Source organism: Ovis canadensis, chromosome X (genome assembly GCF_042477335.2).
Source record: "Ovis canadensis isolate MfBH-ARS-UI-01 breed Bighorn chromosome X, ARS-UI_OviCan_v2, whole genome shotgun sequence".
Taxonomy (NCBI): Eukaryota; Metazoa; Chordata; class Mammalia; order Artiodactyla; family Bovidae; genus Ovis; species Ovis canadensis.
This window is the reverse complement of record NC_091727.1, coordinates 47,579,185-47,594,160: the sequence shown is the minus strand read 5'-3', so window position 1 is coordinate 47,594,160 and position 14,976 is coordinate 47,579,185. Positions and strand designations below refer to the sequence as shown.

Below are 14,976 nucleotides of genomic sequence, written 5' to 3'. Positions count from 1 at the left end.
GAAACTTAGGAAGAAAATATTGCAAGTTCTTTATATATTAAATTGTTAATCTCATCATTTCATTTCTACTTTTTTGTGTAGATTTTTTATAAAACACATACTACATTAGTAGTAGGTAGATACTGGGATAGACGTTTATTTTTTAACCAATTGATTTTTTTTTGTCTTTTTTTATTTTAATTTTTTTAATTTTAAAATATTTAATTCTTACATGTGTTGCCAAACATGAACCCCCCTCCCACCTCCCTCCCCATAACATCTCTCTGGGTCATCCCCATGCACCAGCCCAAAGCATGCTGTATCCTGCGTCAGACATAGACTGGCGATTCGATTCTTACATGATAGTATGCATGTTAGAATGCCATTCTCCCAAATCATCCCACCCTCTCCCTCTCCCTCTGAGTCCAAAAGTCCATTATACACATCTGTGTCTTTTTTGCTGTCTTGCATACAGGGTCGTCATTGCCATCTTTCTAAATTCCATATATATGTGTTAGTATACTGTATTGGTGTTTTTCTATCTGGCTTACTTCACTCTGTATAATCGGCTCCAGTTTCATCCATCTCATCAGAACTGATTCAAATGAATTCTTTTTAACGGCTGAGTAATACTCCATTGTGTATATGTACCACAGCTTTCTTATCCATTCATCTGCTGATGGACATCTAGCTTGTTTCCATGTCCTGGCTATTATAACCAGTGCTGCGATGAACATTGGGGTACATGTGTCTCTTTCAATTCTGGTTTCCTCGGTATGTATGCCCAGGAGTGGGATTGCTGGGTCATAAGGTAGTTCTATTTGCAATTTTTTAAGGAATCTCCACATTGTTCTCCATAGTGGCTGTACTAGTTTGCATTCCCACCAACAGTGTAGGAGGGTTCCCTTTTCTCCACACCCTCTCCAGCATTTATTGCTTGCAGATTTTTGGATCGCAGCCATTCTGACTGGTGTGAAGTGGTACCTCATTGTGGTTTTGATTTGCATTTCTCTTATAATGAGTGATGTTGAGCATCTTTTCATGTGTTTGTTAGCCATCCGTATGTCTTCTTTGGAGAAATGTCTATTTAGTTCTTTGGCCCATTTTTTGATTGGGTCGTTTATTTTTCTGGAATTGAGCTGCATAAGTTGCTTGTATATTTTTGAGATTAGTTGTTTGTCAGTTTCTTCATTTGCTATTATTTTCTCCCATTCAGAAGGCTGTAAAATATTGAACTTTTTATTTTGTATTGGGGTATAGATGATTAACAATGTTTTGATAATTTCAGGGGAGCAATTTTTAAACAAAACAATTGACAACTGTCCTTTTAAACTATTGTAGGCTTGGTTTCTAATCTTGGCTCTGCTGCAGACTAACTTGACATGTTAGCCAACTTCTGTTTACTAGAACCTTAGTTTTCTTATCTGTAAAATGTTAGACTGAACTAGATGTGCTAGCTCATGGGAATCTCCAATCCTGGCCTTCTCTGAGTATAATAATTCACTCTTTCAGGCTTTTGAGCCTGAGACAGAGTCAAGAAGGGTAGGTTCAAGCCCTAGCGTCTTGCTGGTTGCTTTGTCCCTCAGTCAGCTTTCCTGGGTCCCTTCCCTTCTCCACTCCTACCTCCTCTACCTAGCCCAGACAGGCTGAGGATCTCTTACATAAGCCTAACTGACCTACTTGAAGATCTTTTGTTACAAGCACAATCACTTTTCCTGCAAACACAGATGGGGTGTTTGCATCCAATCTGCATTCTATCCTTCCTGGGCCCTGAGGGTGGGTCTGATTGTGCTTTTCTTGTGTCTTCATTGTTAGCCTAGGTTTAGATGTTACATGCCTCTGTCTGTAGTCCTAAAGGACACAGTCTGAAGGGGAGACAGCTCAGCCAGTTTGAGACCCCGGGGGCCTGATCTAGCGAATGCTCACTGACCGTTCCTGCTCATCAGTCATTTATCATGTCTTCTGGGAACCCAGGACAGTGCTAGACTTCGTCAGGAGAAAAATGACCCATCCCTGAACAGGAAACTACTGACAAGGGCCAGAAACACTGCTAAATGCCTTGGCCAATGTCTTTTCTGTTGCAGGGAGTAAAAGAGAAGAGGGAAATCAATAAGCACTGGAAACCATCTTTCACTTTCTGATGGGCTGTTTAAATACATATTTCCCTTTGGGGCTATAAGGACTCCCCAGGAGATAATTACATTCTCTTTGGAAATGCCTGCCAAGGCTAGAGACTTTGCAAGCTGGTGTCCTGGGTGGGCATGCTCAGTAGACTTCAAGGTGGTTTAAGTTGGTTGAAATATATTTATTTTTTCTGTCTCTTCTCCAGGTATAGAAGCAGGTTATAGTATACCTTACTAAATGCTGTTACTGTTATCACTACCTTAGACCATATGGCCACATTTAAGAATATATTAGAACTATTAGTTCCAACCTATCTCCTCCTCTGCTCCTTCCCCCCACCTACAGTCCTCTTTCCCCTACAAGATTTTAACACGACATCTGTCAAATGGATAAAAAATGACTTTTCCTTCTTGCTGCCTTGCCCACCCACCCTCTGGCTGCCGTGTTGATGAGTATAGAACTATACATGTGGGAGCCACAGAGGACAAATTCTTCATGTAGTTCTAGCCCCCTCCTCCTAACCCTTCTGTAAACCTAGAGGAGCTCCAACCCCATCCCTTGGAGGAATTCCAAGGCTGGCCTTCAAGGCACAGTCCAGAAAAAGTTAAAGCTTCCAAGTCTTGTCTCAGTGGAACTATGTAAAGAAATTCAAGAACCCAGCTGTAGGGTGATGAGTCTAGGTCACTTCAAGCATTTGGGGCTTTTTGAATCTCCTGCCTATCCCCCGGGCTTGCCCTGGCCATCTTTCAAGGTATGTAGGAAACAAGCGACCCACATGGATAGCTGGAACTTAGTAGCCACAGCAAGTCCAAGAAGGGCGAGATAATCAGGGCAGGAATATTTTGGAGATAGGTCCCAGTCTGACTAAAGAGATAGATAGGGGTCAGAGTGACCTCCAGCTCGTGGAAAGAGCATTGCTGGGTCTTTTTTTTTTGTTTTTACTGATAATTTTTCTCAGAGTATTGGGAGCTGACTTGGGTCGATTGAACGTAGCTCTAGGAAATTGTTTCTAGATTGTAGTGTAGAGAGATACTGCAAAAATTTTCCATTAGGGGTGTCAATGTTGAAGGTCTAGGAGGGAGTGGAAGAAGGGGTGCAGGTACAGATAGTCTCTTGAGGCAGCCTGGGAAAATCCACTTAGGCAAACTACTGTAATTCCTTATCCTGCTTGAAAACTGACACAAGAAAGAGAAACCAAGAGTAAGAATTTCAGAGATTCTGGTTTCTTTGGAAACCATTGCAGTTAGAGGAAATTCTTGTACTTCAAACTCAGGCTCTAGAAAGTTTAAAAGACACTTTATCTCAGTATGATATATGATTTAAAATCACTCGGGCTGCTTGTTAAAAATGCTGGGGTGATTCTGAGCAAAGAGTCTGGGAATGACAATTGAGAAACTGGTATAAAGAACCAGAGGCACCTGGATGATACCAATAAATTCCCAAACAACTTGACAGTAACTTTTATTTCCAAGATGCTTTGAAGGTGCAAGCTGATGCTTATCAGGATGGGAGCTACTCTGTTGAGGGAGATCTCTGCAGCCAATGGTATCATGATTGGTGGTCTGGAAACACTTCTCTCTGATCTTTGCAATCCTTGGCCCTGTTGGCTGCATTTTCTCTAAAGGACCTATTCCTTCAACAAGACTGAAATCTTGACATCATAAGCTTTGGGGCAGCAGCTGGGTGTCACTTCAGAAACTCCTAGGCCCGTTAGGTTGAGCTAATGGCTGAAGTGTCATACTAGAAGAGTCCATTGCTAAGGTGTAAACCAAACAAGCAACTTCCCTACCTCATATATTTGGTCACTGTTATAGCTGAGATCACTTCATAACTTCTTTTAGAAGAGGTCTAGGAAGAGGTGTTATCCTTTGTTATTAGTCTGTAATAATTGTTGTTAGTCCTGGATGGCTTCATATCTTAAGATGCTAATCTGATAGATTTACCCAGCTTTTAGGAGCTGACAGGTGTGAATTGGCTTTTGACGTATTGGCCTCTGGATCAGGTGGTCTGTCTGATTCTTTCTGAGCTGACCTGCATGTAGCCTCTTCTTTCAAATCAAGCCAGCTGGGCTGGGATTCGTGTCTGCCAGGTGTGGCTAAAGCCAACCTTCATTTTGTTAAAGTGAAAAATTATGTTAACAGTGGGATATTGAAGGAAGCCAATGCCTAATGACTCACAAATCACATGCCCAAACTAGGAAAAAGATAATCACATCATGAAAAGTGGCAATATTTGCATACTTCCTTTCAATACATTTAGAGCCACATCACTTGAATGTATTAATTATTCTGCTCAGAAATGAAATTATCTGGTTATGGGTGATTGCAGCATCCAGATTAAAGCTGAAACTAGCTAGGTGTGAAGTATTAAGTCATATGGAAAACAAATAGCAATCCTTATGATTAAAAAAAAATCAGTTTTTTTTTTCTTACCTGACATTTCTTCTTTCTCTGATGACCATTGAGCATCTGTGAAGATCTTCAGCAAAAGCCAGCCCACCCCAGAAGCCACCTGGTCATAAATCCTATCAGCAATGGATTGGCTCATAGGTCATCTGGTATATATTATGCAAACAATTTCTTTGGCCCCATAGAATATTCTGCAACCTGACAAAGATGCTAACTCTTTTACTGTGATCTTCCTCAGAGCTTACCTGGTTTTAGGGCTCTGGGCACAGAACTTTAGAGGCTAAAAACAATGTTGTTCATTATAGATTAAGCAGATGTTTTAGATTTACTGTTCACAAGTATACAATCTTTTTGGAGAATAACACCCTGGTTAACAACTTGAATAACTCTATGTTATTTAATATATTCTTCTTATCCTATGTAAAAATTAATGAAAGAGGCAAGGGAGAGAAGATACAGGGTGGAGTCATCAGGGACAAGATTAAGGAGCAGGTGGGCCAAGATCATATGGCAAGGAAGAGGAAGCATATCTCATATCCCTACACTTAACCATGGACAAGGGAATGGCTGAATCAGGAACAGAGGTAAGAGTCATCTGCTTGAAAGAGACTCTGTGTTACCAGAGTGGAAGGTCCCTGTTGGTTCAAGACAAGGATTGGATCCATAGATGGGGCTACATTAAGGAGAGCTTTGAGAGATTGACAGTAGGGAGTTTTTGAGGCTTCTTGAGCATGAATAGTGGCACCAACAAAGAAGTTTTAAGAAGTGCATTATTAAGGAGGAGAGAGACCTGTGAGCCGTAGGAAGGCCAGTTAGGAGGCAACTTGAGGTTATAAGGTCGAGGCCTAAGAAAAGGCATTGAAAAAGAAGATAAAGGGTCATATCTATATGTAGAAGAAAAAATCAGCAGGCCCAGAAAGTTTATCAGAAATGAGAAAAATAAGGATGCAGGGGAATGGGGCCTTAATATTATGAGTTTTACATATGTTTTATTGGAGGCAGTAGCAGGCCCCAGGGAAAAGTGAAACAGGTAGTTGGAAATATGGGACTGGAGGTAGTAAGAGCTGGTGTCATGAGAAAGATGATTTATCTGAGGAGCTATGTGGCTAGAACAAAGAGCAAGGGTCCTTACTGACTTTTATTTATTTTTGGCTCTGCTAGGCCTTTGTTGCTGCGCTTGGGCCTTTAGTTGTGGCAAGCTAGAGCTACTCTCTAGTTGCAGTGTGCAGACTTCTCATTGCAGTGGCTTTTCTTGTTGCAGAGCACGAGCTCTAGGCACATGGGCTTCAGTAGCTGTGGCATGTAGGCTCAGTAGTTGTGATTCAAGGGCTCTAGAGCACAGGCTCAATATTGTGTGTTGTGTTAGTTGTCCCACAGCATGTGGAATCTTCCCAGATCAGGGATCAAACCCATGCTGCTGCACTGGCATGCAAATTCTTTACCATTGAGCCACCAGGGAAGCTTTCCCTGCCAAGGACATTTTTTAAAAGTTATTTTTGGGTGCACTGGGTCTTCACTGTGGTACGTGAGCTTTCTCTAGGTGTGGTGCAAGGGCTTCTCTATTTGTGGTGTGTGGGCTTCTCTTGTTGCCATGGGGCTTAGTTGCCCCATGGTATATTCCCCCACCAAGGACTGAACCCAAATTCCCTGCATTGGAAGGCAGAGTCTTAACCACTGGACCACCAAGAAAATCCGCTCCCCACTCACACTGCCCCACAGCCCCCCACTGACTTTTGAATAGAGCAGTCAAGGGCTAAAGTGGAAAACCCATTCCTCAGTTTTCCCAGTAAGTCTGACTGGCCTGTGCTTTAATGTATCACTAACAATGGCTGAATGAGTTATATTCAGGAAGGGACTAGCCAGTGCCAAGTTCTCATTTTCTTGAGTAGAGAGCAATAAAAAAATCCTATCAAGTGCAAAACTTCCCTTGTAGCTCAGTCAGTAAAGAATCTGCTTGCAGCGCAGGAGACCCGGGTTCAATCCCTGGGTTGGGAGGATCCCCTGGAGAAGGAAATGGCAACCCACTCTAGTATCCTTGCCTAGAAAATCTCATGGACAGAGGAGCCTGGTGGGCTGCAGTCCATTGGGTCACAAAGAGCTGGGCACAACTGAGCGACTAACACTTACTTACTTACTATCAAGTGCAAAGATCAGTGAGAAGAAATAATCTACAATAATGAAATTCCTGACCTTTGCAAAGCTCAAATGTTACCCTTAGTAGAAAGCCAGAGCTGGAAAGGGCTGTTTGGTTCAAGTCTGTAACTTGACAGATAAACTGAGACAGGTAAAGGGACCCATCTAAAATGATTCAGTGACTTACTGGTAGAGCTTCTTCTAAGCCAATCTTTTGATAACCTCCCCACTATTGTTGAAACAGTCTGGGTTACACCTTTGTAACCCAGAAATGGGTAAGAGTCTTGTCCTTGAACAATTTGGGCAAGATAACTGTCTGTTTACAAGGCCATATGAAAAAGATCTCTGGTTTATTCAGGAGACAATAAAATCCCAGCCTATTTTAGATGTGTGTAAAGGAAACAAGGGCTTCCCTAGTGGTTCAGATAATAATCTGCCAGCAATGCAGGAGACCCAGGTTCAATCCCTGGGTCAGGAAGATCCCCTGGAGAAGGGAATGGCTACCCACTCCAGTGTTCTTGCCTAGAGAATCCCATGGATAGAGGAGCCTGGAGGGTTACAGTCCGCAGGGTCATGAAGAGTTGGACATGACTGAGCAACTAACATCAACCAGCCAAATGGAACAAAGGAAAGGATTTTCTTTTGTCCATGCCTAGCTGTTGAGGGCACTCCAGTACTCTTGCCTGGAGAATCCCAGGGACGGGGGAGCCTGGTGGGCTGCCATCTATGGGGTTGCACAGAGTTGTACCCGACTGAAGCAACTTAGCAGCAGCAGCAGCTGTTGAGGGAGGGGAACTTTTGAGAGAATGAGGGCAAGTATCAACTGAAAAAAAACCTTAAAGAAGGGCAAAATCCTTCAGGCTGCTTCTTATCCCCTTGTGAAGCTTCTCAGAAGGAAAGCCAGGCTCAGCTACTTTTCATGGCAATAGGACATATACTATTTTGAACAACAGTTTTTTAATCCTTCCCTCTGCTGCTCCTTGCCATTAAAACTCTAGTATTTCTGGCAGCCACCCAGGCTAATTAAATAACTATTTTGAGGGTGGTACTGTTCAGCTAGAGGTCAAGAATGTGAAGAGGAAGACAAAAGGTGCAAGAAAGAAAGAAGGAAACTGGGTGAGGGTTTTATTTCTGTGTTTGCAAGGCCTGGCATTGAGAATGCTCCCTACGTGACCCAAAATACTCATTCTCAGACATACCAACCACTGAGCAGTACCTTGTAACCAAGCAAGGAGTGGGGTGCCATGGGGATCCTTAGGAGAATGAGGCATCAGGAAAGGCAGGGGTAAAGCCTAGACTAGAAAGACCCTCTAGGTCTGTGGTTCACTAAGTGTGATCCCTGAACCAGCAGGCATCCCCTGGGAACTTGTTTGAAATACAAGTTCTCAAGCCTCGCTTCAGAGTACTGAATAAGAGACTCATGGGACCTAGCAATCTGTATTTTAACAAGCCTTCCAGGGGATTGAGAACTACTGATTTAGATCATTCACAGGGTGGACTGGTTTCCCTGAAGAGAGAAACCAGCTGGGAGCCCTCTCACCTTGCCTTCTTGATAGGTAGTGTTGGGGATTCACAAAAGCAAAGCTATACAATAAGGTCAGCTAGCCATTCATATCTGCTTGACCACCTACTAACTGGGTGACTGTGGGCTGCTTGGTAACCTCACAGGTTATATTCAGTAAAAATGACTATATTAATGCTTACCTTGGAGAGCTATAGAGACTAAGATCACAAAAGAAATCCCCTTACCCAATGCCTGGCACATATTTTCAACAAGCGCTTCTCTTCCTCTCTGTTTTTCTTCCTGCCTATTCCTTGCCTTCTTTCCCTCCTCCTAAAAGGGCCCACTAGCCACTCCAAGTTAGCTATAGGCACACATGCCTCATTGTTGATAAGAAACCAACCTGAGAGATCAAACTCCCAATGCCTACAGTGAATAGTGATCATATTTTCAGGTAAAATGTCAGGACACATGGGTCTGATAACAGATTATTTGTAGGACAATGGAATAGAATATTTGAAATTAGAATTGCTGGGAAATCTAGATTAAAAAGGAATTGGATATTATTCCTTTAAGAATTATGACTCTTCTCCCTCTTCATCTTTTTATTCATGTCCAAAAGTGTCTTTGGTTTGGGAATGCAGAACACCATGTGTCCCACTCAATGGTAAGTCTCAGCAAGAACCAACCTATATTTGGTCCTGTACTTGAAATGCCCTGAGGATTGGGAAGTATTTTATTAGAAGTCACATCAACAGTGTCCCAAGGCTAGGTGTAATTTGGGCACCTTGCAGGAGTAACCCAGTACCATCTCCTGGCTTTTGGGGATGATGGGATCACAAGATGAAGAAGTTGTGACCATTGGGAAATTAGGGATTTTAGTGGGGGGCATAAACCAGTTACAAACAAGAAATGAAGGATTTAAACCTTGATACAGCCACTCAAAGCTGAGCACTGAAGAATTGCTGCTTTTGAACTGTGGTGTTGGAGAAGACTCCTGAGGGTCCCTTGGACTGCAATGAGATCCAGCCAGTCCATTCTAAAGGAGATAAGCCCTGGGTGTTCTTTGGAAGGAATGATGCTAAAGCTGAAACTCCAGTACTTTGGCCACCTCATGCGAAGAGTTGACTCATTGGAAAAGACTCTGATGCTGGGAGGGATTAGGGGCAGGAGGAAAAGGGGACGACAGAGGATGAGATGGCTGGATGGCATCACTGACTTGATGGACATGAGTTGAATGAACTCCGTGAGTTGGTGATGGACAGGGAGGCCTGGCGTGCTGCGATTCTTGGGGTTGCAAAGAGTCGGATATGACTGAGTGACTGAACTGAACTGACAGCCACTCCCAAATAGACTTTTCTTGATTTTTTTCCCCTCTTATAGATAACTGTTTTATTTGATAATTTGATCAGTTCCTGCTACTGAAAACACTTGTCCTTGTTTTTTGTGAGATTGTACCCCTGGGTATCCTAACTATGTGCTGACAACTCCATTTTCATTTGTTTCTCTGGCTCCTCTTCTCTTCTTCACCTCACATTATTGCTATTTTCCTAGGTTTCTGGTCTTCTTTCTTAGCACTTTCTTCCAGGGCAAACTTCTTTGGTTTCTATAATTTCTTCTGGATCATTGGCTCTCAAACCTGTATAACTATCTCCCTCCTCTCAAACTTCAAATCTACTTGCATGTCCTGCTGGCCACCAGCGTTCAGCACATTAGAGAAAACATTATCTTTTATGCCACCCCCAAACCAACATTTCCTCATTACTTATCCTTATGCTTTAACGATCATACTTAGGATTGAAATCCCTCTACCAAATCAACTTTGACCTCCTTTTTCTCAAATGAAATTTAAAGCCTTCAAACAAGACTCCAATCCACCTTTCTAGCTGTCTTTCCATCGCAATCTTCCCAGACCTTTCCAAACTTCACTACATGTTTACCATCAAATTTCCTATACTCTTTACCTTTGAGACTTTAGCCTGCCTCACATGCCTTTTCTGTTTCCTTCTCTATTCATTACAATTGTACCTATTCTTTAAGGCCTTCTTCAGTGTACCACAAAACTGTTTTAGAGCCCACACATGATCCTTCCTTCCTCTGAAGTCTTGCACTAGGCCAGAGTATATCAGGCACAGTACTAGACATTATACATCTAGCACTCAGTTCACTTTCTCTACAATTCTGCCTGTGAGGCAGGTATTAATAACCCCATTTTGCATATGAAGAAATTAAACTGAATGTTGTATAGCTTGAAAGTTTTGTCTATGGCTTTTGTGATATTGTACTCTTGGTATCCTTAATTACATGCTGACAGTTCCATTTTGGATTACTTATGTGGCTTCTGTTGTATTCCTCACCTCCCATTGCCACTTCTACTTTCTAAAGTAGCAGAGCTCAGAACTGAAGCTAGGTTTGCTTGCCTTTAACCACTTTTGCATACTGCTTGAAGGGCATTCACTGTTGGTACAGTGTTGAGTGAAAAACGGATGAGCAGAGAAAAGTTGTATTTATGAAAAATTGTAGCAAGTTAAAAGTCAATTCTGTATACAAAAGGGAGATTTGAAACTAATTTTCAGCCCAAATTTAGCTTACTTTTAAAACATCTCAGAGGATAAGAGAAGAGCATCCCCTTATTCCTGCTTGCATTTGTGACTAGAGAACACAGGAGCCCTATATAACTACATCCCCTTCTAAAATGCCCTCTTCTCATTGTCTGCACACACATTTGTCAATTCTTGGTTCAGTGTCTTACAGCTCATGAATTATGTGGGAGTGTAGAATTATCTTTACTTACCAGATGAAGAAAGTGAGACTCAGAGGCAGTATAGTTTGTAAGGGCAAAGATGCTATAAAAGTCAGACTGTGCCTGCATTTGAATTATGGCTTCAATACTTATTGGCTGTATGGATTTGAGCAAATATTTTAATTTCTCTGAGCTTCAGTTTCCTCATCTGTAGGATAGGAATAATAATAGGGCTGCTGTGAGGATTAAATGAGTTGATGTGTATAAAGTGCTTATGATAGTGTCTGACATATAGTTAGTGCTCTGTATTAGCTAATATCATCTTTGCCATTACTTCTTTAGCAAGGTCTTAAATCCAGGTATCCTTTTTCCACCTTCTCTATCAATGGTGTTATGATGAGAAAACAGGAAGAAGGTTGGCCATCTGTTGACCTTAGGCAAGTCACTACTGCTAAATTATACCTAATCTATAAAATGAGGTATTAAGGGTGATCATCTTTGAAGTGCTATTCAGCTTTGTCATTGACTCCAAGTAGGCCCTGACAACAGGCTTTCCAGTTGGTTTATGGCCACAGGGTCCTATCTAGGGATTGGTTTTGTCCAGGGTGTAGCAGGAGTTTATGACCTGAGGGCCTAGGCAGGTCAACTAGACTAAATGGGGACAAGAATGAGCCAACTGCTCCTGGGGAAAGCCAAGAATGGACTCCCTAGAAAGAAGACTGCGCTGTGAAAAACATACAGGTAGCAGAATCAAGTAGACCTGGGCCTGCTGCTGCCGCCAAGTTGCTTCAGTCGTGTCCGACTCTGTGCGACCCCATAGATGGCAGCCCACCAGGCTCCCCTGTCCCTGGGATTCTCCAGACAAGAATACTGGAGTGGGTTGTCATTTCCTTCTCCAATGCATGAAAGTGAAAAGTGAAAGTGAAGTCGCTCAGTTGTGCCTGACTCTTCGTGACCCCATGGACTGCATCCCACCAGGCTCCTCCATCCATGGGATTTTCCAGGCAAGAGTACTGGAGTGGGGTGCCATTGCCTTCTCCGCTGGTCCCATCACTTCATGGTAAATAGATGGGGAAACAGTGGAAACAGTGTCAGACTATTTTTCTGGGCTGCAAAATCACTGCAGATGGTGATTGCAGTCATGAAATTAAAAAACGCTTGCTCCTTGGAGGGAAAGTTATGATCAACCTAGATAGCATATTCAAAAGAAGAGACATTACTTTGCCAACAAAGGTCCATCTAGTCAAGGCTATGGTTTTTCCAGTAGTCATGAATGGATGTGAGAGTTGGACTGTGAAGAAAGCTGAGGAATTGATGCTTTTAAACTGTGGTGTTGGAGAAGACACTTGAGAGTCCCTTGGACTGCAGGGAGATCAGTCCTGGGTGTTCTTTGGAAGGAATGATGCTAAAGCTGAAACTCCAGTACTTTGGCCACCTCATGCGAGGAGTTGACTCATTGGAAAAGACTCTGATGCTGGGAGGGATTGGGGGCAGGAGGAAAAGGGGACAGCAGAGGATGAGATGGCTGGATGGCATCACTGACTCAATGGACGTGAGTTTGAATGAACTCCGGGAGTTGGTGATGGACAGGGAGGCCTGATGTGCTGCGATTCATGGGATTGCAAAGAGTCGGACATGACTGAGTGACTGAAATGAACTGAATTATTAGACATTGGTAGTATGGCATGATAGATATTAGTGCATATGCAGTCAAAAGACTGAGCTCTATAGTTTATTACATGTGTGATTGGCCAAAGGACCAATTCACCACTCTGAGACTCAGTTTCCTCATCTTTAAAATATGGGTAATAGTGAGACCCAGCTCATTCATAAGGATCAAGTGATACAGTAGATGTGAAACACTTTATAAACAGTAATTCATGAGGTACTCGAAAGGTGGTATTATAAAAGGTCCTATTTGAAATCTCTTTTGCATCCAAACTGAGGAGCTCCCTCTATGCCTTCTATCAAAAGAACAATGGCTATAACCCAATGAAGGATTCTTTAGGAGGGAGCTAACCATCAGAATGTCTTAATTAAGTCAAAAGATCAGTGTGTGTGTTTTTTTTCCTATGTGTGTCATGTGTTATGCATTAATATCATGACCATAGGGTTATCCTCTGGCTGATATGTTGGAAGGCAGACCTGTATGAGAGGATGCATGATCCATATTCTGTCTCTGTTGTCTGAATTATTTTGACTTTGGTCTTGCGGAGCCAATAATTACCCTGGTGTCCTTCATCAGAGTAGACTGATGGAAAAGATGACTTCTAGAGGACATGTTCAGCAATTCAGTTCTGGGAAGGGATTGTTTAAGTCCTTTGCCTGATGAGCCATATATTCTCATTCTGGAAATTGTTCCTCCAAATGCCAAGAAGATTGATGACCCATACAGGCTGGAACCAGTTGTGGAGGAAAGGAGAACAAATAATACAGTGGTCAAGATGGTAGACAGAGAGAAACAGCCTATTCCCCCATACCCATCCACATTACTGTGCCTAGACAAGTGTCATGAACATGTGTGTGTGTGTGTTTATGTGGAAGTGGCATAGATGTCTGCCTGCTTCTATGTGGAGCCAAGTCCTGCTGGCCATAAAGTCTAAGGACAAAGGTACATAGCCCCTACCTTGCTGAGTGATCTGAGCTAACCCTTTAATCTCCTTGTGGCTCAGTTTTGACATCTCGCAAATGCAGAAGTCAACTTAGATTCCCTATGTATCTCACAGGGTCATTGTATAAATCACTGAGTGAATCTGTGATAAGGTCAAGTTTCCTGGGAGCAAGGCATCACAGAATGCCAGATTCTTTCATACCTATGAACACATGAATTCTCTGGATAGCATCATGTGTGGGTGAGAACAGGAGGCTGCAGGACTGGGGTCCATTATATGTGAGGAATGCCATGGTCTGTAACTCATGTGGGTGAGGTACAGTAGAGTTAAATAATGTATCACCAACTCTCAATTGGACAGTTGAAAGAAAGAAGAAGAAACGGGGAGAACAGAGAGTTTAGAGCAAATATGCTCGAGCCTCATTTTAGCCATTGGTTTCAGACTCTCCGCTCGTTCCAGATCCAGAGCTGCCTTAAAGCATCAAAGACAGATGGACTGGATCTTTTTCTTTTCTAGGGGAGGAACTCATGAGTAGGGATAAAAGTTTGAGGCCTGCATAGTCCATATACACATTCTGGGTCATTCAACCCACTGGCTAATGGAGAGTTGATAGTATTGTCTTATGGTCCAGTAGAGCTTGCTCTCCCAGTGTCATCTCCATCAACCCCACCCTTCACCACTAATATGTGAGTTTTTCCATAAGTAGTAGAGCTTCGGGGAGCGGGGGAAGTAAGGTAGCTAGATGTGTGGACTGAACACATTCTTATTTTGTCTCCTAAGCTGATCACTGGAGATTCCATCGTTAGTGCTGAGGCAGTATGGGATCACGTCACCATGGCCAACCGGGAGTTGGCATTTAAGGCTGGCGACGTCATCAAAGTCTTGGATGCTTCCAACAAGGATTGGTGGTGGGGCCAGATCGACGATGAGGAGGGATGGTTTCCTGCCAGCTTTGTGAGGGTGAGTGTCAGCTTTCACTCTCCTCTCCTTTCTCCTTGGCTACTTGCCCGTGGCTTCCCCCTCACCAACCCCTTTTCTCCTTCTCATTCCCCTTCTTATGGCTCTTCACATTTTTCCTCCATGTTTTTGGTCTCCTACCCGGCACTTGGGCTTTCTTTAATCTTTGCCCTTCTAATTTTGAGGTTTTTTTCTTGTTTTTATAACAATCCCCATCTCCTGCCTCCCATCTTCTACCCATTGTGACTTTGCACAAATCACTTCCCTTTTGGCCTTGATAGTTTTGAAGACCTTTTCAACTCTGTATTGCTGTGAAATTTTACCTTTCTTACCTCTCTTTTCTGCTTTCTTTCTTTTACTTGCCTCTTCTTTTTTTATCCTTTCTTTTTATAGCTCTCTTCCCACCCTCTTTCTGCCCTCCCCATTCCTCTCTGCTTCCTTTGCCTCTTTTCTCTCATTTAGGGAAGTGTGAACACCCCTGCGTGTTGTCTCATGATTGTCTACAGCTGTTAATGTAAG

The 14,976-nt window shown here is 42.7% G+C and overlaps 1 protein-coding gene across 15 annotated transcripts in view; it reads left to right on the top strand.

Annotated features, from left to right (window-relative positions):
- ARHGEF9 (Cdc42 guanine nucleotide exchange factor 9) overlaps positions 1-14,976 on the top strand; it is a 456,132-nt gene that overhangs the window by 278,133 nt on the left and 163,023 nt on the right. For 9 of the 15 annotated variants that reach the window (XM_070291522.1, XM_070291525.1, XM_070291524.1 and 6 more), the window contains one exon: positions 14,281-14,460. The exons of 1 other annotated variant lie outside the window; for it this stretch is intronic. In XM_070291522.1, the coding sequence (XP_070147623.1) occupies positions 14,281-14,460 (180 nt within the window). Of the gene's footprint in view, positions 1-4,948; positions 5,096-8,788; positions 8,813-11,590; positions 11,949-12,773; positions 13,500-14,016; positions 14,187-14,280; positions 14,461-14,976 lie in introns of those variants that run through there. 5 more of the 15 variants (XM_070291534.1, XM_070291526.1, XM_070291530.1 and 2 more) reach the window with 5 other exon arrangements.